Source organism: Scomber japonicus, chromosome 1 (assembly GCF_027409825.1).
Source record: "Scomber japonicus isolate fScoJap1 chromosome 1, fScoJap1.pri, whole genome shotgun sequence".
Classification (NCBI taxonomy): Eukaryota; Metazoa; Chordata; class Actinopteri; order Scombriformes; family Scombridae; genus Scomber; species Scomber japonicus.
Window position 1 is genome coordinate 12558381 of NC_070578.1, and position 22962 is coordinate 12581342.

The 22962-nt window shown below is 42.3% G+C and overlaps 1 protein-coding gene across 1 annotated transcript in view; it reads left to right on the forward strand.

Moving 5' to 3' along the window:
• Positions 1-5620, forward strand: part of fto (FTO alpha-ketoglutarate dependent dioxygenase) — a 119531-nt gene extending 113911 nt beyond the window's left edge. The window contains exon 9 of the mRNA XM_053317123.1: positions 5476-5620. Within this exon, the coding sequence (XP_053173098.1) occupies positions 5476-5620 (145 nt within the window). The remainder of the gene's footprint in view (positions 1-5475) is intronic.
• Positions 5621-22962: the final 17342 nt, after the last annotated feature.

Genomic DNA, 22962 nt, shown 5'->3' on the forward strand with positions numbered 1-22962 from the left:
GGATCTGAGGCGCTCTTTTGGGCTCTAATGAGGATAGCCCTCAGAGTTCATAGGACCTTTGGAGTCCTGGGTGGTGTACGCTGAGATCCAAAGCTTCACACCTCACAGGCTGGGTCTTGTTCTGTCATACTGCCCTCTTCATGACATCAATAATATCTTGCACAACGCAGTAGAAAGTTAAGCATGTGGATAAATGCTACCTGTCTGTCTCTCTCTCTCTCTCTCTCACACCTGTTATATAACTGACTGATATACAAAGACAAATGTGCTCAATCGCTCATTTCTTACACAACATTGCATTGACATAGATTGTACATGGATAATATACTTCTCTCTTTCGCTCTCTCCTTGGGATGGGATTGCATGCCTTACCTTCAGGGGTTAGGCTGATTTATGAGACACATGCCTGTTTTTTCATGACTTGTTTGATTGCATTCTCAGCTATCAGGGCACTGGGGTTGCCAAGACCATAAAAATTCACACCTGCACAGGATTGAGAGTCAGATAAAGCACAGGCAAGAGTATGAGAAAGCAGGTGATCTGAGGTATTTCGCTTCCATGATCAGCACAGACATATAATACAGCCCAAAATTGACACAGATGATTGATTGGTGTTCTGAGTCATTGCTCTTTTAAGCATGTTTTTTTTTTTCTTTTTTTCCAGTCCAGTGTAGCTAATGCGTAGGGCATGGCACATACTTTGAAGATGATTCCTAATGCATCATGTTCAATGAATAAACAAGAACCATGTCTAATGAAACCTTTATCTCCTGTCTCTCAGTTATTCATCACCATAAAACAATGGACAAAATATTCAAGCAGCTGAAACCACATAACCTATCAAGCAACCAAAGTTTCAGATGAACTGAATGAACAGATTTAAAAATGGGGTGTATTCAGTGGATTGGACTATTGTCTAAGATGCTGATATTAAGTAGAGTACATTCAAAAGATACATTTTCTGCACTGATGCTCAAACAAAAATGTCATTAGCATGGCTCTCCATTAAAACAGTTGAACCACACCAAGTTTAGAAAAGATATTGGAGTGTCTTTAAATCCCTTCCAAAAAGCTTTTCATCAATGCGCCATGACTCCACCCCTGTCCTAAGATGATGTCAAGCCGCCCGAGCTGTCTTGTCCCATGAGGTTACAAATGACCTCCTGTAGCAATAATGCAATAAGTGTTGTCTCCTATCTTCGTTCTCTGGGTTCTTTTTCACTTGGCTTGACACAATTGTGCATTTATCAGTGTAATTGCATGAGTCGGAAGCACTGATGTTGTCTATTAGGCGGATTTCCATCCTGTTAAGAGCAGAGGGCCTTTTAATGTATGGCCCTGCTTGAGTGTACTGCTACACAATTACACACCAGCCAGAGATTGAGTGGGCTGATGATGCTGGTGATTGTGATGGTCGGGGATGGTGATGACAGTGATGATATTGGACCACCCCGCACTCTTCTAACAAGCCTTTCAGAGAGAGACTAAGAGTGAAACAACAAAGTGAAACCGAGGTTAATCATTTTATTTACTCGTTTTTCTCCCTCTCTCTTCACCCTACCTCTCTCTCCCTCTCTCTTTCCTTTCTTTAACCAAGTGATGGAGCCTGGACTGTGGACCAAGGGGGAGGAAATCGATGGGGAGCGCATTACAGTAAAACGTATTGATTAGGAGACCTGCGAGCAGCGTGTTGGTCGCAGAGATGGTGGAATGATGCAATGCTTAAAGGAATTTATCCTTTGACTTTTACATTAACCTTTTATTGACTGCTTTGCCTGTCCATAATTAACACTCACTTTAGCTAAAGTGGTTAGTTTGAGCGCAAAGGGGGCTCCGGCCCTTATTGCAGCAAGGGCCGTGGAGCTCCCGCCCCAGCCGCAGTTCAAGTGCACTGTGCTGCATGGAGGGAAATGCCTCTGTGGAATAGAGGCAATAGAATCCTAGATACCTTTCACATTAGCATACCATTTGAGTGGGGGCCTGCCAGGCTATAAGGTTTCAGGGCAAATTGAAATGAGTGATTGTATTGCCAATCTCTCTTGACCGAGCGCCAGATGGGATAGTTAGGCCCATATCTGTCTGGGGTTAATCCATTGGAACAGCCCGGACTCACAAACACATACTCTCCCTCCTCATCCCCTCCACACCTACCTCTTTGTCTTTGACCTTAACTTTAAGGTGGGCTGTTTTGCCATGGGAAAGTCTTTTGGTGAGCCTTGTTTGTACGCCACTGTGGCTTACGCTGAATTTCTAACAAGAGCCCTGGAGAGCTTAAGGCACCTCGGTTGATATTGACTTTTTGTTTGGTTCCATTTTAGCAGTCAAGGGACGGCACTCTGTGAACAGTGGTAGATTGTGTAAAAGTGTGTGCTGAATTACCTACACTATATTATCTTTGATAGTCTTCCAGTCTTGATATCTTTTATATCTCTGGTAAACCTGGAGCCTTCTATTTTCTAGCTAATGTTGCAAGATCCCTTGTCAGATAAATTCAGCAGCTCTGTTGAAGGTGGCTGATCAGGTTTTTACGGTATGTAGCCTTTCATTATGAGTCTGGGCAGCAGAAAAGAGGCGAGTGTTTTCTCTCATAGCCCTGCTGCATGAATACTTAATCAGGCCAAATCAAAGGCCTGGGTTCCCTTGGCCTATGGTGTCCTCAAGCTGATGTCAGCAGAACCACACTGTGTGTGCTGTCTGGGTCAGTTAGCACTTTCTCTCTCTCTTGTTCACTCTGTAGATATGTATGCCAGCCATGTCCTCCTCCTCCTCTGAAGTGGCGCTTCCTTTAATTCGCACCCTAAATAAATGATGAGAACATTTAAACACACGGCTCGTCGCAAAGCCCCAAGGTCGCCTAATCGTATTATTTATGAAGTGATGTGCTACATAATGGTACTTAGTGCATGTTAACAGATGCTATTATCAGGCCCTGATCCAGAGCGCAGAAGATATATTAGAACAGTGGATGTTAATGCTGCTCCTCACCACCGTAATGCAGCAGCTCTTTAAAGGGCTAACCGCACCAAAATGCAGCACTTAGGCCGAGAGCCAGTCGAACATTAAGTGGCTCCGATGAATATATATAACCACAAATTGTGGCAGCCCCTGGCTGTCCCCTGACAACTTTAACATCCCTTCATCCCATCCATAACCGACCCCCATATCCCTCTCTTTGTCTCTCTGTCCTTTTCATCCCCTCCTTCAGTCACTAGCCACAAGATGGTGGTGGTCATGTTTTTTGTGTGAAGGGTTTGTTTGAGGCTTTTAGGCTGTGGGTGGGGTAAAAGGATATGACAGGACAGAGCCTGGCATAATGACTGAGTTGGGAGTATCACTGGCCTTGTGGCTCTAGAAGGAAATTCTTCGGCCACCACTCACACACACAAACACAGTAAACACACAACATACAAATGCCACCCTCCACCTCTCCCTCTTGCACCTCCAGGTCAAGGGGTCACTCTCGTCTGTCAAGAGGCAGAGGGAGGGCAGATTTACAATGACAGGCAGCGGAGCGAAACGCAGAGTCACCGCAGTAAATATTTACACTGGTGTGACAAAAGATGTGGCTAAGGTCTGTGGGGGTTCCAAACACTGTAGAAATTACAACTAATGTCAGATTATTAATCATATAAAAATCATGCAGTGACATGAGAAGGCTGGATTTCTCATTGCTTTGTCAGGATTGCAACAACAGTGAGTGATGTTCTTGTGAAAGCATCCCGCTTGGTGAGTCTGTATGTGTGTAAGATGAATGAGGCATTAATCATAATACTTTATATCATGGCGCCTCATCAGTTTGACGCTCCTGCAGCTATTTATTACATTAGAAACACTTTCCTGACTCATCACTCTCTCCCCTCTCTCTCTCACACAGTTAATTCAGTTTATTGAGGAAAGTACGGGCAAAGCAAGGAAGTCCACTACAGATAAATATCAATTATATCAATATTGTTATCAATAAAATATGAAAATATTTAACAAAAATGTGGAGGATTTTTTTTTTTTTAAAGAAATCTCTCATTGTTACCTTTACCAATGTTCCACAAACCACATGTGTGCAAACAGATTACACAGACACACTTACTCTCACATCCTGGAAGGTCTAATTGGGTTCAGTATTATTAGGAGTCATAAAAACAAGAGGAAACGCAGGCTGACTACCTCCTGGTCAAACACACAACACCCACTGTCTGTTTAGGAACGAGTAAACACACACACACACACACACACACACACACACACACACACTCATTTACATACTGTATTGTCTAGACCCTTACCCTAACCTTAAACATCACAACTGAACACCTAAACTCAACCCTTATCCCAAACTGAACCTAATCCCAAGTCTAACCTTTACCTTAAAACCAAATTTTGACCCTCAATTTGTCATTGTTGTTGTGAGGACTGGCCAAAATGTCCTCACGACGCTGGTTTTCAACTGAATTTTGTTCTCTCAATGATAGAGACACAAAGGACACTGACTAAACAAGTTATAGTAACTTCAAGAAACTTTTAGCTTTTCTGTATATTCATTTGCATTGCTAGAATGACCAAATTCTACCAGGATGGTCTCCAAAAGCAACATTAATACTGGGTGCTCACAGTTATAAAGTAGTAAACTCCAGGTGAATGCAAAGTTCTCTAGAAGTTAAACAGGTCAACTATAGACAAAGAGAAGCCTCTGGGCTTACTTCAGGCACACTCATACTGAGCCCAGGGTGTAGTTAAAATGCCTTTATCAGTTAGAGCATATCAAGTTTAAACACAGTAAGTGTCCAGGATTACACCAACATATCACACAATACATATACCACAAGTACGCTATGTGGAAAAGAAATTAATAGTCACTATTATAATCATAACAATATTAGTACAGCTGCCATATTTAGTGTAGCCAGGTATTAATGAGGTAATAGGTTTCAGAACTTTTTTGTAAATTGGATTACTCGTTTCATTGCTGTTGGTATTAGTTATTTTTGAGGCTATTTTTATTGTTATGATTATTACAGTGATTATTAACTTCTTTTTTCCACATAGCCTACTTATGGCATATTTATTGTGTGATGTGCTGGTGCAATCCTGGCCACTAATGGTCTATAAAGAATCACAACATTCCTCTCTGATTGACTCTTCTTTCTAGAGACACCCTGAGGAAGACTGAGTTTGGGTCAAAACCAGTAGCATTCACGTTTTGGGGATATTTCTTTTAACTTTGATGTGTCTAACCGAAAAGGGCATTTTAACTACAACCCTGACTAGGTGTGAGTGTGCCTCAAGTATAAGCCCAGAGGCTTCCTATTGTGTGTAGTTTACCAGGATCGTATTGTCAATGTCTCTGGTAGCAAGTTTTGTGAGTGACCAGAGACCTTTCTTTTAAACACGTGTCCTGATGCTGAAGAGAGTCTACCAATTGGTTTTGATGAGAGGGAGGAGTTAATGGGTGCGTTTGTTTCCTGTGTCTTGTCGCCTCAGGTGCCATTCGAGTCTGGCCCAGACATTACCCCCTGAGGAGGCCCCTGTCGACCGGCCCTTCTGGGGTGTGGATGACCCCAGCATGCCACTGCCCTTTGATCTGGCTGACATCATCAACAGAGTGGAGTCACTTCTATGGAGGTAGGCCCAAGATGGCAAAAAATGTCAGAATTATTCTTATTATTTATTTATTTTTAAATTAAATGTATTTGTGTCAGGGACCATGTACAAAAAAACAATTAATCTCAAAAAAGAGAAAAGATGCTCTGTATCAGATTTAGCTAGCAGCTCATATCCGGGTCAGTAAAAATGTACACTTTATATAAATATATGTATACGTTTGCTTGCCTTAATTCACAGGTGGTGTGTTGGTTGTGACTTTCTGAAGTTTAATGGTATTTTATAAGCTTAATACACAAAATACATCCATAGCATGTTTTTTACATTAGTCTTTCATACATATGCATGTACTGTATACCTGTCTATATAATCCCTTTACCCTCACATAAATTCACACACATACATGAATACTGATATAATTACATATGGGTCAATGTGTGAAGAGTCAAATAAGAAATGTAGACAGTATTTTGCATATTCTGTGTGCCAGGCTACACGTGTGCAGTAGCTAGCCCCAAGGTGTAAGCAAACTAAATGGCCACTTAGGCACAAATGGAGCATGAAAAAAATGAAATAAACAATTGTTGATGACCTCACTTTATTCCAAAAGTTATATTTCATTTCAGTATCACTTTCAGTTTTGAGGGGGTAATCAAACTCTGCTTAGACTCAAAAAAAACTTTGGTTGGTCCTGAATTTTCACACAAAAAACACACACCTGCTATTACACATACACACAATCTCTTCCAAACCATTCAGCAAGGCCTTCCACAGATTAATTACATGTACACCCTACATAATATATAATAATTCAGTGTTGATATATGAATTACCCCACTGTAACACTTAGGGTTATTTTATAAGATCACAAATAAAGGGTACTAAATTACTAAAATTATTGAATTTTTACACACACAGACCTTTAATTAAATCAGGCCCTTAGAGTTCTGTTGTTGTTTTAGCTGATGATCATTTTTTGTGGGGCCCCTCCACACCATTATGGTATTTCAAACACTTGTCTGTAGCAAGTCTGTGAATGGATGCTATGATGCATTTTGATCATTGGCTGTTTCTTTTTGTTATTCTCTTGAAAAGGATGTGAAGGATGGATAGAGGGAGTGTGAAAGAGAAACAAGGAAAGAAAACCCACCAGCTTTTCTGAATGGCCCCACATTAGGTGAAGAGGAGAGACCATCGAAGACAGTTCCATTTTGATCACAACAAGATTGATTTCCTTTTGATTGGGGCATCTACATTCCCCCTACTCCACCCTTTCCACCCTTCACCCCTCCAAGTTGACCCCCCCCCCCCTCCCTCCCCTCCGGCATCTCAGCCACCCGAGCTCGGATTTGGCTGGAAGGAAAAAACCAGACGACCACAATAGCAAACCAGAATAGTGCTTCAGTAACATGCTAACAACGCAAGCTTAGCAACAAGCTACTAGTGTCACAACGGTCTAACGAAACATAAGTGGAACCTGCATTTCAGTGTTAGCATACATTGTGTAGCTATTTATTATTTCAGTGTACTCTGTTACTTAATCTCATGTAACCCAGACATGCTTTTATCAATGGATTGACTCATTCTCAGTAGTCACAGTACAGTACATAAATATATGCTTTCTACTTGTCACAGTGTTATAGTACAGTATAGAATGGTTAGAAATCCTCACTTTGCTCTCATGATATTGCATTCTTCACTTGTGTATAGTGTAATCCCTTTTATTGTGTTCAGAAATGGAATGAGCCTGAAGAGACCAAAGAAAGATAATGATAAGAAAGTTATGAATGTCACCCATTGGAAAACATGAAGATTGTGTCATTCAGTGTTTACGATGTGATGGTGTGCTTGTGCCATATTGATGTGTGACAGCGTGTATGTGTGCGCGTTTGTATTTGTACAGTTAGCCATGTGAATATGTGACGTGTGATCAGTGGTTGGCCTGTGAGTTTGTGCGTGTTCACTCTCCCACGTGTCTACATGAAGGCGAGTGTGTATGAATGTGATAGTGTGTGTGAGCCTGTAGGCAGCCTGCCAGTTGTTTGTTCTTGAAGATGTGCATATGGAGAAACAGAGACTAGCAGCGGGGCCCCTCTGCCTCTGCTCTGATGAAAGGCAGCTCTGATAGAATGACCCGGAACACAACCGCCGTTTCTCATAAACAGCTGTTCAATCGCTTTTAATTACTCTTAAAGTGTGTAGAGCACCACATTCCCCTGTAATGCTGCGGGCCATCCGAGAGAGCGAGAGAAAGATCCGGCGCTTCTGACAAAATCCACTTTCAAAAAAGCTAAAAAGGGTGGAAAAGGGGGCCGACGTCAAAGCAGTGTAGCAGCCCTCCTCGTTTGATTTCTTTCTCTATCTAGTTCATGATGAAGTAGAGATGCTGTTTACTATTAAAAATGCAGAATGCACTCCTTTTTTTACTTCTGAAGTTTTTTCCAAGATGTTAATGGTTGCCAAAAGCTGTTCTTCTTGCTTCTTTTTTTGCTGCGCCTCTGTTGTTTGTTGTTGTCAGAGAGATTTGTTTGTAGATCGGCAGTAGCATTGACTTGTTTGAATCACTCTGTGCTCCCTGCACCACAGCTTGTCTGTCTGAAGCAATAGGAATGGCAGTAAATAAAAAAACAGTGTTTTATCCAACGACCTGTGTCCCTCTGTTCTCTGTGCTTGTGTCCATCACTTGCTTAATTTCTGGTGAATAAAATGCACCACATGTAATAGTTTCTCAATGCCTGAATGTGTAAGTGTTAAAGTAGGTAAATGTTATTTGGTTGTATTTCTCCTCATTTATCTCATATGGCTCTAAACCTAGGTGAGTTGCTGTTCTCTGAAGTGCCCTCTCTCCAGAATTGTTCTCTTGAGATAAATAAGACCATGAATGGACCTTTCTCAACCAGATGCCTTTTGGCTCAAATACTGTATATCCACACCAAGCCAAGGTCAAATAGTGCTTGTGTGTACAGTAGGACTACAAATAATTCCTAATATTTAAGTTGATCAAAGTGCCTGAAGGGCCAGGTTTGCTGCATCAGCACAATTTAATGTGCCACTGTCACACTGTTACAGAATTACATAAACAGCTGTCAAAATGGAGTTAAGATTGTTTTTCTACTTAATTGAAACAAAGCAGATAAAAGATACAAGCGTGCATTCAGTATAGTGCAGATCTCTTCCAGGTGTGTACAGTCAAGATGTGCACAAAAATATTAGACTAATGGGTCCAGTAGTATGCAAGATTAGCTGCTGACCAATAAAAACACGGACACACACACATGATCCCAGAGATAACAAATGAACCTTTTGACCCATCCTTACCATGATATGATACTGATACTTTCCATAACCTATAAATTCCTCAAAAGTAGACAAACGTCATTACTGACCTAAAACTACTCACTGTAGTTATGTCGTATGTACTTTCATTAAATTTACATCCAGTTTTAATGACAAGAATATGTTTGATTTCACATCACAGAAATCTAGTCACTACCACTTAACACCGATACTGCATCATTCAAGGCTTTTTATTGAATGAGTTTGGGCTTGTTCTGTCAGTTGGCCTCTAGGGACAACGTTCATTTCTGCATGGAAACAAAGAGGTGTGGACTGAGGATTTGCTCAAGCAGCTTCCATTTATGAGACATAATGGATATTAAACCTTGTAGTTTCTCTACATCTGCTCTCATTCAACACGCCTTTGTGTCAGCTCTTGTTTTTTTAACTACCTGCTTCTTGCTTTCCATGTTTCTCAAAAGTTCAAAGGAACCGGCTGGATTAGCAGAGCAAACAACTGCCACGACAGACTGATTGATGGATTGATTGATTGAGTGATGTCACTCCCAGTGATGAAGTGATGGTTAATGCTCTGTATGTCTCTCCTCAAAACCTCAAGCCACCACCCTGTCCCTCCTCCCCACACTGGAGCTCCATCCCAGAGGTGGCTCATGTTAACTACTTCCTGTAGTGGCTGAGTGACTGAGTGATGGATGAGTGTGGAGGGCTCTCCCCCCCAGGGGCCAACTGGAAAAGGGCCTCACTTGCAGAGACAATTACACAGCGCTGGTAAGAGCCACAGGTATGCATTGTTCTGACTGAGGTCAGCCGCCAGCCAACCAGCCAAGCCACCTTCAATTAGGCCAACAATAGGTGCAGGGAGAGATAAAATAACCAGGTGTGTGGTGGAGAAAGGTATCGGTTTGGGGTCATATCCCAGTCAAATGTGTCGGTGTATGGCTATGAGGTTGGGGTTGATGTTGTGCAGCAAAATGAAATCTGAAAATGGATTTCCATCCAAATGTCAAAATGTTTTATATACAATTTATTATTTATGTATTATTATAATTATTCTTATTTATTATGTTATTTTATGAATAATGATTCTATCCATGTCTGTAAAGAATAACTTTATTTTACGTTTAGAATTGAGGAAGCTTAGTATATTTATCATGTTTTAGAATGAAGGTTGTGTATATTGTAGTCATTTTTGGGTTAGTTTAGGTGCATTTTTCTGTTTATGTATAATACATTTCACTGTATTTGTGTCTAAAAATGATTACAGAGATGTCTGTGAGAATGTTGTTGTACAAATGAATCGATGTGTGTAATGTAGTGTGTCTCAGGTTCCAGAGTGCAAGCTGGTGTTGGAGGCCCCGGGGCCAGAGAGGCAGTAGTAATTGTAGAAGCAGGCTGAAGAGCTGAAGATAGCATCGCAGCTTTGGGGCGGCTGTCAGCAGTGGGACGGGTTGCGCTCATTTGTCACCACCACAGACAAACACCACTCAGCACCGACAAAACACTGACTTGATTGACTTCATGTGAAGCAATACACTAATGTTTTGCAACTGTTAATTGCACTAAAGGTCATAAAAAAGGCAAGTTTTTACTGCCGTGTAAATACAAGGCAGGGTGGCTGCTCTTTCACTGTAAATGACATTAAAGGTCACACAAACATTAAGGTCACAGAAAAAGACAGCAATAGCAGATAACATTTTTCTTTCATGTTAAAACAGTGTCCTTATAGCTGACTTATAAATATAAATGTGTCTTAAATGAAATGTAATTTACTATAGTAACCTTGCACAGTTATGATTAGGATTGTATTTCTGTCTTTATACTTTGTGCAATTTTTAAAATGTGTATATCTGTTCAAGATATACCCCCAAATCTATCATTACTTTTTCAACAAAATGTTCACTTTCAGCAGAAAATTGACCAAATACTTAAATCCTTAAATGTACTTAAACACCCCTTCTTTCTTTCTTTACCTATTTACTATAGTCATTTTCCCTTGACCAAATCTCCTCTCCTCTTCTCACCTCTTTTCCCCTCTCCTCTCCTCACCTCTTTTCCCCTCTCCTCTCCATTCCTCTCCTCTCCCCCTGTTTTCAAATAAACTATAGTTATTTTTTATCCTGCAAACCAACTGTCGTGTCTGTTAGCAGGATGATCCACTGACATGCTCACTGGCCCCCAGTTAACTCAGTAGGCTAGTAGACTTGGTAGAGTGAAAGTGAAGCAATGCTGAAGTCTTGATGCTGATGTTGCTGCTGTCAGGATCCTGGCAGTTGAGCTGCTCTGATGAGCAGAGGGTATGGCGTGTGTGTGTGTGTGTGTGTGTGTGTGTGTGTGTGTGTGTGTGTGTGTGTGTCTTGAGGGAGAGAGGCATTGCAGATCAAACAGCAGTCTGATCAAATGTAGAACATGTTTGTGGGTCGTTGCTGTGGCCCTGGCTCTAGTGACCAGCAGCCCTGATATCATCTGTCCTGCAGGACCTCGCTCTCTTTATATCTCCCTCTCTCACTCTGTCTCTCATTTCCAATCTGAAGTGGCTGACCCATTTCTCTCATTCACTCCTTATCTCCATTTGAGGCTTTTTGTACACTTCAAGTCCAGCTTTCCACCGTAACTTCAGTTAGAGTCCAATCTAAAGGAGGTCCTTTACATGCATGTATGGAAATATTAACCATCACTATATTGACTTCAGGACATTATTTGAGCAAGATCGGGAGTCTTTCTTGGCTGTACATGTTGCACTGTGTCATTTTGAAATCTGCTGATTGCTTTACAACACCAAACAGAAGCCAGTGTTCCCTGTCAGATAACATGCATGCACTTCATGTCACTTCCAATTCTCCAGCATAGTTTCTATTATCAGTGACTCTTTCTACTTTTTGAGGGACTTACTTTTTCGGAACCAAACATTCTGCACATGGCATCTTTAAATCCACTCTCCTCCTCTGCTGCTACTGCCTCATACCCCTCCTCACTTTCTCACCCTTCACAAACACTGAGCCCCCATTTCTTCAGAGTGGCAATGAAGCATCTCTGCTCATACCTGTCTCACCCTCTTACCGTTGCAAGCCCAGTTAGTGCCCTGCCATTCATATCAGTTGGATTAAATGGATCATTTTCCAGTGTTAGCAGCTTCTCCGCCAAGTGGTCTTGATGTCAGGCCAAGCATAATTGAGTCATCTGCATCTCATCTAAAATGGATGAAAGGACTTTTTGATATTGCCAGCATCCTCTCCATCCCTCCATCCCCCACCATATCCACCCATACCCAGCAGCAGACAGAAAAGGCTTAGGCTAGCATCACTTCTTCTTTAGAAGAGTAGAACACGAGAAGAAAGACGAAAGGAAGGAGCCAATCTCTACTTGTGGAATGACAATATTATAGAAAGTGAAGAACCTGAAGGAATAAATGGAAAAGAAAAGATCAGTATTGATATTTTGGTTGGAGCAAGTAGAGTAATGTGGTTGAGGAAATATTATGGAGCGATTGTTTTGAAGTCAGGCCCTGTGTGTGCCAATCTACCCACAAACTCCTCACTGAAATTCCTCTCGGGGCTACAAAGAACATCACACTGCTTCCTGCTCTGGCATTGACCATTAATGTTAACAACCATTAACAATGCTGTTGTTTTTCTGGAGTGGACAGTTTCTTTTATATGGTAGCACAATATGAGAAGAAAGAGAACAAAGCAACAGTAAATACCTCACATAAAAGATGCATTCCACCTTGAGGCAGCTAGTGACAAATATGTCACCTTGTCTTTCTTTAACTGTTCTTCCAATCAGTGTAATTCCAAATACCAGAGATATATGGTGACATGCACTTTTCTCTGAGTTTTTGTCAAAATCCTTTTAAAACATTGCATGTGACAAACAGACAAAAGCACAAACGTAAAGATAAGAGACATATTGGTTTTACCTCATTTCAGAAGTGGATACAAAGCTGTACATCAACATGATACAAGGAAAAGTGTTGTAGCAGAAAAAAAAAACAAAAGACAAGGGTGGTGCACAGAAAAAAGAAGGTGTTAAAAAATTAAAGGTAGAGGAACACTGGCCTTCACACAATGCTGTTAAAATCTTGATCTGTTACAGATTAGCAGAAACAAGAAACCTCATGTTTAATGCATCTCCAGAAGACAGACAAAATAAAGGTCTGAATATTGGTCCAAAGTTAAGACAGTTTAATTTTGTTTTGGTGGGAAGAATGTAGTCAGGTGTGATGCATTCATAAGGAAAGACACTCATAATATCTTCTCCAACCTTGAAGATGAATTGCTGGCCAGTCTTCTCCTAAACACACAGACACACACCTACACACATAAACACACACACTCACGCACTCTCACACACACACACACACACACACACACACACACACACACACATATTCCCCAACGCTTCTGTCCCTTGATTGACAGCTCTTCAAATGAGTGTCTGAGTAGCACTGGGCTCTGGCCCTCCAAGTAAGTGGGCCGTCAAATTACATCCAGGGGACTGGCTGGCCCTCTCTCCCCTGGCAGAGGAGATCTATTTATTTGTCTGTTTATTTACTTGGTTTAAATATTTGGTGGGGGAAAAATATTGAATTTTTGTCCCCCGGTCAAAGTCCCCTCATATTTAGTTAATAAAGAGCAGAGGAGGTTGTTTGCCCAGAAAAGTGCAGGATAGGGGACTTTATTTAAGGGAGTCCTCAGAGAGAACTGGTGACCTTCTTCTCATGGAGGAGAGTGCTGTGTACACTGTGCAGAGATTCATTCTCTCTGCCTCTGCCAGCTTCTCTCGCTCTCCATCCTCTGCCATTCTTAGTTTGTGTACTCAGACATGTCTCTCACACTCTATACTCCTGCTCTCCTGTCACTTTGAATCCATTCTTTCCTTTCTCTTCCCAGGATCTTTTTTCTCTTCTCTTCTCTCATCTTATTTTCTCTTCCTCATACTGTACATCCCTCACCTGACTTTTCTTTTCCTCCACCTCCTTTTCTCTCTCTCCTCCTCCTGCCTGCCTCTCTTTCTGCAGAGCCTTGCTCTATTTGACTGGAGTCTCTCTCTGGATTCCCCGGGCTGCATCCAGGTTAAACTCTTAATTGCCTCGGCAGTGGGTGGTTTAAGGCGCTGGCTCACTGCAGCTCAGCCGGTCCCTGTGCAGGGGGCTGCGGGGTTACTGGGAGGGGGGGGGGGGGGTGAGTGAGTTGTTCTGTGTTGGACTGTGGTTGGTGCATGCTGGCAGTCAGTGCTGGGAGATGATAAAGACTTATTAATATAGATGATGGAGATGACCTCTGACAGAAGCCCTACAGCGAGCCTTCGTTGCACGTTGAAGGCGAGACATGATCTCTGTGTGCTCCACATTTCCTCTATCTATCTATCTATCTATCTATCTATCTATCTATCTATCTATCTATCTATCTATCTATCTATCTACCTATCTATCTATCTATCTATCTATCTATCTATCTATCTATCTATCTATCTATCTATCAACTACTTGCTAAAATATAGTTTTAAGCAGTTCTAGGATATAGGACAGGAGTGAATTGTTTTTAGTTAAATGATAACATATCTTCTACAAAGATATATTTTATATTCTTACAATTGTATTTGACCATATTGCCATTCAATATCTATTCATACACTAGCCTCCACTGATAAACACTCATATCTGCTCACACTAACATTATAGTCTCATTCAAACTATTCATTAAATGTTTACTGGGTATAAATTCTAAATTGGGGAGGTTAAAGTAAAGTGTTTATTTGCTCTACCTCCAACAGAAATATACTTCCCCATCACTTCTTTTGCCTTCCCTCTCCTCCATTTTCTCACTCCATTCCTTAATACATGGATACATTTACTGCACATACACTGACCCCAGGCACGCCCCCACAATCAATACCCACCAGTAGGATGAATTTAGACGGCGCATGCTGTTAATGTTAATGTGAACAGCATCTGTGGGTTGTTCTGACTCACCCATACCCATAAACTGCACTATGTGTGTGGATATGCATCAGTATATGTGTGTACATTAGGCTGCGAGACACATACAACTACAACACATGCCCACTTCGATTTGAGATCCATGCTACTGCTTGGCCGCGCCTCGCTACACTCTACTGCTTTTCTGTCACTAAAATAAAACCTGTAACATGCCTGCTCAGCTAATCAATGAGATCAATGTTGCATTGCATCCGCATATAAATATGTTGACAGCTGTCAGATCCTATAAGTCACCAGTAAAGCCATCTTCTTACCCCTGCTACAGCAAAACAACAAATATGGTTATACTACATACAGACTGAGAAAATACAGTGCATTTCAGAAGCTATAATATGACCCTGGCTCATCTCATAAGGCTATATTAGCGAGTTAATGCCCCCAGTCTCAGTGCTCCACCCCTACCATTGATTCCTGTTTAAAAGGCTATGGGTAGTCGATACAACCTCCTCATCGCCATCTGTCTCTATTTACTAATAAATAAAGTGGAGAGCATTGACTGCTTTGGCCAGGCCTGTAAAAGCATGCATGCTAATGAGCTCTGGGCCGCTGTGGCCAATGGAGGAGAAGGTGGTGATACCCCCCACCCCCCACTAACTCTGTCTCCTTCTCGATGGCTCTCACAAGGCACACCACTCCAATCATGGTAATTGGCCGCCGGTTCAGTTGTTGTTTAACATCGCTCATCAGACGAAATGCGGTTCACTTCAGCTGCATAGATTTTTCTTCCAGGCTTTCCTGTATGTTTATTCTGTCGTTGTTGTTCTTTTTTCACCTCTTCTAGTTTTGTGTAGGTCAGCTCTTAAGGTCTTGTCTAGTCGTTTGTCAGATGTGGCCCATGAGCGCTGCCACATCACACTCTGTCATCCTGATCAATTACATATCATACAGATGGGCTTGTTTGGAACAGCCCCCATGATGCATTTGTTCTAAAAGGTGCTTGATCTTTTCTATCTACCTCCCCCCTCTCATTCCTCTCAGTTTAGCAATATCTTCATAGGAAGAAATTAATGTTTGTATTAACAAAGATAATGTGTGTGGAAGAAAAAAAAAATCAATATTCAGAATGAAGGGAATTCCTCAGGAAAATCAATAAACGTCAACACACAATGACTCATACACAAATGCACAATAACAATAACATAATCATTGTTATACTTACTTAATATTATAGCAAGAATTTCAAGAAGAAAAGGGTAAAGAAGTCTTCACACACTCTCACACACACATTCACACACACAGCACTATAGTCCATTTGGTTTGACACTGATTTCCTGAGTGAAGGGGTGGTGCTGATGTGTGGAGGCTCTCATAGCTCAGCATAACACAGTACTGCTGTGTCAACTGTGACCCCAGCAACCCTGCAGAAGCCAGAGAATGGGCTGCGGGGTCGCTTTGCGACTCAGGTGAAATGAGGGGTCAAAGGTCAGCTGTCCAGTGTGTCAGGCTTGCTGATCAGGAAGTGTAGCCTCTCGCTTCAGGGAGTACACAGGGAATGTCATGTTGTGGACACATACTCGCACTCTGACATAAATCTTCCATGCTTACATGCAGTGGAGCTCCGTGCTTAGTCAGTGGATGGTAGGAAAAGTGGATAGATACCAGTATCAACTACTCAAAGTAACTGTATAAGAACTGATTATTGGCCTTTACTCTACTGATTGGTGTCTATAGCTCTGAGGGCAGATCATATTATTACTGGGAGGATTAATGGGTTGATTGCCACTGAGACAACTGAAAATGTAGCTAGTGGAAATACTTGAAAACAAACAACCATATCAAATGATCCATATTAACAGACAGGTATTTAACTTGTCAGGGTACCTTAAAAAACACATTTTCTACAAACTACTCTTCTACTTTCTTTTGTGAAATTTGATTTAGTTTGAATCTATTTTTAGTTCTCTTGACAGAAAACTCACTGAACCCAAGTAACAGTGCTTCTACTTATTAAAAGTGCTCCAGTACTTTTTCTCACATCTGTGGCGATATAATACGGAGTCAAACAGTGCAAAGGTTCATGTTTGTTTGTCCCAACCCTTGCTCTCTATCTGTGGCTCACTCCCACTGTAGACACATCCAAACAGACCCCCTACCTCTGCTGCACTGAGGCAGTCCTTCCTCCCATCCTTAACCCAGAGTCTTAGGTTAGAGAGCTCACTGTTGCTCTGAGCCACCCCAGCATCCTGGTAGTGCTATGAAGGGAAAACAGCAGCACTGTAGTGGAGTTTCCTTCCCATGTCTCATCTGAAGCAGGCTCTGCTGGCTGTCCGGATCAAACTGGTCCGCAGTGTGATGCCGAGTCCTGTCTGCAAACAAGAGAAGGTCCGTGCATTAAAGACTCACCACGGGGCAGCCGTCTGAGAAGTTTTGCTCTCCAGCTACCCTGGAGAGAGTAAATATTACAAGCAGAGTTTGTGTGTGTGTGTGTGTGTGTCTGTCTGTCTGGCTGTGTAAGTTCACAAAAGTTTCAGGTTTTTCTAATTGACTTTACAGAGAGCTTTTTTTAATTAACTTCTATGTCCAACTTGTTATTCTTTATCTAAAGCTGATATAACAAATATTAACAACTCAACTTAAACCCAAGTCAATAAAACATCACACTGCTGGGTGGTGCTGGGTGTTTCCTGGAAGATCCTCTGAAATGGATGAAATCTTGTGCTTTTTTCCACCAAGAATGTAGAAAAGGAAGCAGGCAGTTGACCAAACAGTGCCTGCCTAGAAAGTCAAGCTTCATGAACCAAAATAATCTTGGGAAAAGATGTCACAGCATTTGACACATGTTTTTATTAACATGTCTTTGAGGAAAGCACAACACCACGACATTTATGTATTAAGCATTTGTATTTATGAAAAATAACTTTGCATTATATGAATTTGATTAATTGTAAAGTATGCATATTTGAACCAAGAAATTACTGTTTTGAAGCAAATTGCTGCGGGGCATTTTTTGTATTTGACTTCCAAAATTCAACTGTTTTTATTTTATTTTGTGTCCTAGGCCGTGAAAATGGAACAAATGTAGTGTAGCTGTTTATTTTATCATTTCTGTCTGCACTTTGATGTTTTCAGCACCATCATGTGGCACCTATAATCTTTCTTTATTCAGACAACAACTAAAGTTTGAAAGACTCAGATCTGCCTCCTTCATCTTTGTTCATCCTTGCTTCTGACGAAAAAAAAAAGACAGGCACTCTTCACTCTCCTATTTCTCTCTTCTTGCTCTCTTTTTCCCCTATCTCCCCCTCGCCTTCTTCCTCCACTTTCTCTGTCCAGGGAGTCATTATTGCTTTGGTAAATATTTCATAGGCCTCAATACCTTTGCACACAGCCACCTGCCAGCCGCCTCTTCTCTCACACACAAACCATGGATAGACAGATCAAAATAAAAGAGAGCAAAGTGAAGGCGGAGGAGGAGGAGGAGGAGGAGGACTAGGAGGAGGAGGAGGTGGAATGAGAGGAAGGGAAAGGAGTCTGCTTTTACTGCCTATTGTGCATTTACATTTTCAGTGAGCTGTAGCTCTCTGCTCTGAATCCTGACTTTATAACAGACTGAGTCCTTTCTAAAGATGGAAAGATTCCCTGGATGATGTCAAATCTGTGCCCAACAACGTTTTGTTTTCTGAGGCCCTTTTTTTTCCTCCCGCCCTAAGCATTTTTTTTTCTCCGCTCTGCACATAAAAGGTTCTGGTTTAGTTTCCAACAAGGTTTTGCTGGGAAAGGAAGTAGACAGAGAAAAAGCGAGAGACAAAAGACTGAGCCGGCGCAAGCTCAAGACAAGACAGAGAAAGAAAGAGAGAGAATACTAAGCTTCTCCTTCCTCTGACCTTGAAGAGGCCTGTAAGCAGCACCCACCCACTCTCCCTCCCAATCCTCTCATCCTCCTCCTGCTTTCCCAGCCTCACCTGTTTACTTTGACTGGGTTAGAGAGTGGTCTTGCATCACCTGCAGTGTCCTCTCTTTCTTTCTATTCTCTCGCTTGCCTTGTGTCATTCTCCTCACTTTTTACCTTGACAAAGACTCTAAAGCAATAGCGATCCAGAGATGAAATATTCAGCTTGGATATAAGCGCTTTAAGTTGTTGCAGAGTGGATAGCTTGTTGCCACAGAGCTTTGACTTCATAAATAAATGGTCAACAGTGGCCTCTTCGACTGCCCTGTCTCCTGTATATATATGGCTGAGTTGTTCGTGTGCCTGGGGCTAAGCCCTGCCAGTAAGTTCCAGACCTTAAATATGGATAAGCTGTGAAATGCCTCTGGACACACTCCTATGTAGTCAGTATAATGTTGAAGAAAGCTCAGCTGTGCACACGGCAGTAGAGCTGGAATAGAAAATGTAAAATCTTTATGCCATCTTGGGAAATGCAAGGCTGTTATTTGAAAAATGGGTGTGCAACAAGGAATATTAGGTTAGATGTGTTTTACCTTCACATTTTATGCTTGTATTCATAACAAGCAGGCACAGAGTCACTGTCCAGTGGTCAGCTTCTTCCATTTAAATGACACTGGATTCCACTAATGGATATATTGACTCGTTGAGAGAATTGCACCTGTGAACACTTTCAAGGCACTTAATCTAACTGCTAATTAACTTACACTACATACACTATCTTGTACTTTGCATTGCAACAATATTAACTGACTATTTCTCCCTCCCACTTTTTCAAAACCCACCACCTTTTTCCCTGAGAGCTCCAATGACGCTCTTGTTTCTGTTAAGGGAAATGTTTGACGCTTGGTTTCCTTTGAGCTTTCCTATGTAAACGTGTGTTCTCACATTTGCCTTGCAGTGTTGGACATTTCTACCAGGAAATGAAATGAGTCCGTAACAAATGTTTTGGCTCCTGTTGAACTCTTTAGTGAACGGTGGCTTGCCAACTGCAGCAGTGTGTTTGCATTCCCAGAAACCCCCTGGGATGGTGACTCCCTGAACTTCCGGATGGAGGGCAAACATTTTCTCTCATTGACTGAAAAAAAATAGGAAGAGAAATGTCTTACAGACTTGCAAAGGTATTAGGATAAGAGGGATTGAATAAAAGATTTGCTTTTGTAGATAAATATAAGTCCATTTGTATTTCATTTGTGTGAATGGAGATATGGTCTTGGCCTAGCCAGGCCATTTAGCCTTGTGCGCTAATCTGCAGGTGAAAAGGGGGACTGAGTTTGATAAAGGCGCCCTTGAAGAGAGGTTTGGCTACCTCTGATGCGGCAAGTTGAGCTCAGGTCATGAACAATTTGTGCCTCATTCATTTTGTGTGTGTCTGAATGTGTGTGTGTGTGTGTGCATGTGTAACTGAGAGAATATGCAGTATGCTAACACCCATGAGCTTTGTAGCTATAAATCAGCAATAGGAAGTGGTGTGACACAGGCTGAAGGGCCCTGCTGATATGGACTGGAGCTATAATGGGCCCTGTTTCAGGTGGAGAAAGACATCAGCTGCAGTGATCTTTACTACCCCACAGGGCTCTGGAGATTACTACTGTACACGTAGAAACACTATTCAGGTCACTCAGATGGTAGAAACTTTTCTTCAGCATGCATGTACCATACACACTTCTGTACAGTGCGCTCTGTCAAATCCTTGACAATACTGTACCGCTGCATGAATGATGAGCTGTATTTGTTCAATGTGCACACACAGACAACAGCGTTTGTTATTCTGTCTGTTTGTTGCAGATAGGGCCTGGGTCTTGTTAGCTGTCAGGCCAAGCATCCACAAAGCTATTCTCTCACTTATTGATGGGGGATCCGCTAAATTACAGGCTCAAACAAGAGAGGCAGCAGCAAAAAACAACCCTTGTAAAAGTTTCCTAAGAGCCCTTTATATTTCAGCATTGTGTGTGTACACGAAGAAAAAAGAGAACGAATGTCAAGAAGATCCCAAATGCATTTTTCTTTATTTCGCTTTCTCTTTTCTTTTGGCTGTCTTTCTTTGGTCAGACCCTGTCTGGTCTTGCTATTATCCTGGGGTGTTATCAGTGTGTAGCTGCCTCTTCAGATCAGGCCTGCGATAAGGGCTAAATAAATGGAATGCTTGGCTAGTGGACATAGGTCAAGCCTTGTTTCACCCCTGTTTTTTTCATGTGTTGTTGTGTTTGTCTGCAGGGGAAGTGGAGGGTGCAGCACGAACAGGCTCTGCAGTCTAATGAACTTATTGATTTCAATTTCAGGGCTGTTCTCTCCCTGCCTGACGCTTCTGCAGCTTTCATCCATTGCTTGACATAAATTAGTAACTCTGCCTCTTGTTCGGGGACTTTTTCTTTTTTTGCTCATCTCTTTCTCGCTCTGACTCTCTGAGACAGGTTGCTATCTTGGAAATGCTGTTTTTAAATGTGTTAAAAGCTTCTGTGGTTAGATGGATGCTGTCTCTGTGTGGGTGTTTTCTGTGTGGCTTAGCATACACCTGTCCCTGACAGAGATGGAGCTAACTAAATGACAAGCTGTGTGTGTGTGTGTGTGTGTGTGTGCGTGTGTGTGTGCGTTTGTCCGTGTGTCATCGGTCACTGGGGGTCATTGAAGATACTGAGTGACCTCTTCACAAGGGGGTCAGGGAGCAGCTGAAGACTGTTTATGTACAGTATGTCTGTGTGCGCATAATATGTGTGTATGTGAGTACATGCACATCCACTACTAATCCATATCATGTATCACATGCACAACATGTTTTGCCTACAAATTTGTGCACACATCCAAAGACGGAGGCCCATGCCAACAGAAGTGAGCGCAGCACATTCCCAAAAGAAGCACAGTTCATGGAAAATGAGAGGCCACCGACACGGGGACAGGAAGCCTTCTCGGACTGGCCCTAACGAGCACTGTGGGAGTCTCCACTCTGGACCCGGTACATCCGATACCCCTGATGATGTCCAAAGGCTAAACAGTTAAAAGGTCCGGTTGCTATATGTAGATGCGCAGCACCCCCCTATTCTGAATACGATACTCTGGGAATCACAATATGAAGGCTATGAGCTCTGGTCAGTTTTCCAGAGCTACCAGTCAGCCTCCCACCAACAGGCACTTGCTGCGGAGACCCAGAGAGAGAAAGATAGAGAGTGAGCATGAAAGAGAATTGATGCTGAGTAGCACAGGTTTTAATAGGGCTGTCAGAGTCATATTGTTTATGTCATGTTCCAGATTAATCCATTCTTCCTTTATGAGCCTCTGCAGCCACCGTAAATTGCAAGCACGAAGCCGGTCCACTGTTGAGTTACGCCTCGGGGATCAGTGCCACACATGAGCGGAAAATAAATCATTTCCCCCGGATTTAACGCTGGGCAATACCTGGGCCCTTTGTAAATAAAGCCATAGATGTTTTTACACCCCCTGTTTTCTCTCTCCTGCCTCCAGGGCTCTTATTGAATCTCAAAAGGAGAGGGAGGGAGAGACAGAGAGAGAAACATGAGAGAATAAGAGAGAGCAGAGCTGAAGGGGGATAGGGAGAGAAAGAGGGAAGAGAGGGAGAGAGAGAGTGAAACAGAGGGAAAAGTCAGGAAAGAGATTCTAAGCAGGGATGGATGAGACACAAACCAAGATAGCTTCGCAAAACAAACAAGTAGAGAGAGAGAGAGGATGTAGATGTTGGCTGGGGGTGATATATGCACAGAGTGCTGATTCCCCGGGTTCTCGGGTGTTCAGGTTGAGATCTGTCAGACTGTCTAAACACAGGGCCCACTGTAATTCACTACTCTGGAGCAGTGGGCACCGAGCAGACAGCCAGCTTCACCAGCACAACCAGGAGGGCGGCCTAGCTCAGCTCCAGCACTGGCCGTGGCTGCAATCCAGGCCTCCTCTCCAGCTTCCCGTTTCCATCGTCATAACCTCTGGCCCTGGAGAGCGGTGCCAGAGCCTGGAGAGACAGAGATGGAGAAAGAGAGAGAAGGACAGAGAGGAAGGCCGGAACAACTTGTTCATCCTGGCTTGTGTGGACTGCCAGCCGGAGACAGCCAAAGGGAATGGGGAATGTGCACGCTGCTCTGTCAGGACTTCATGAGTTATACATGACGTGCTATGTGAAAACGCTTCCTGTGTACTGTGTGTATCATGCTCTTTTCTTTTTTTCCCCTCACCCTCCCTC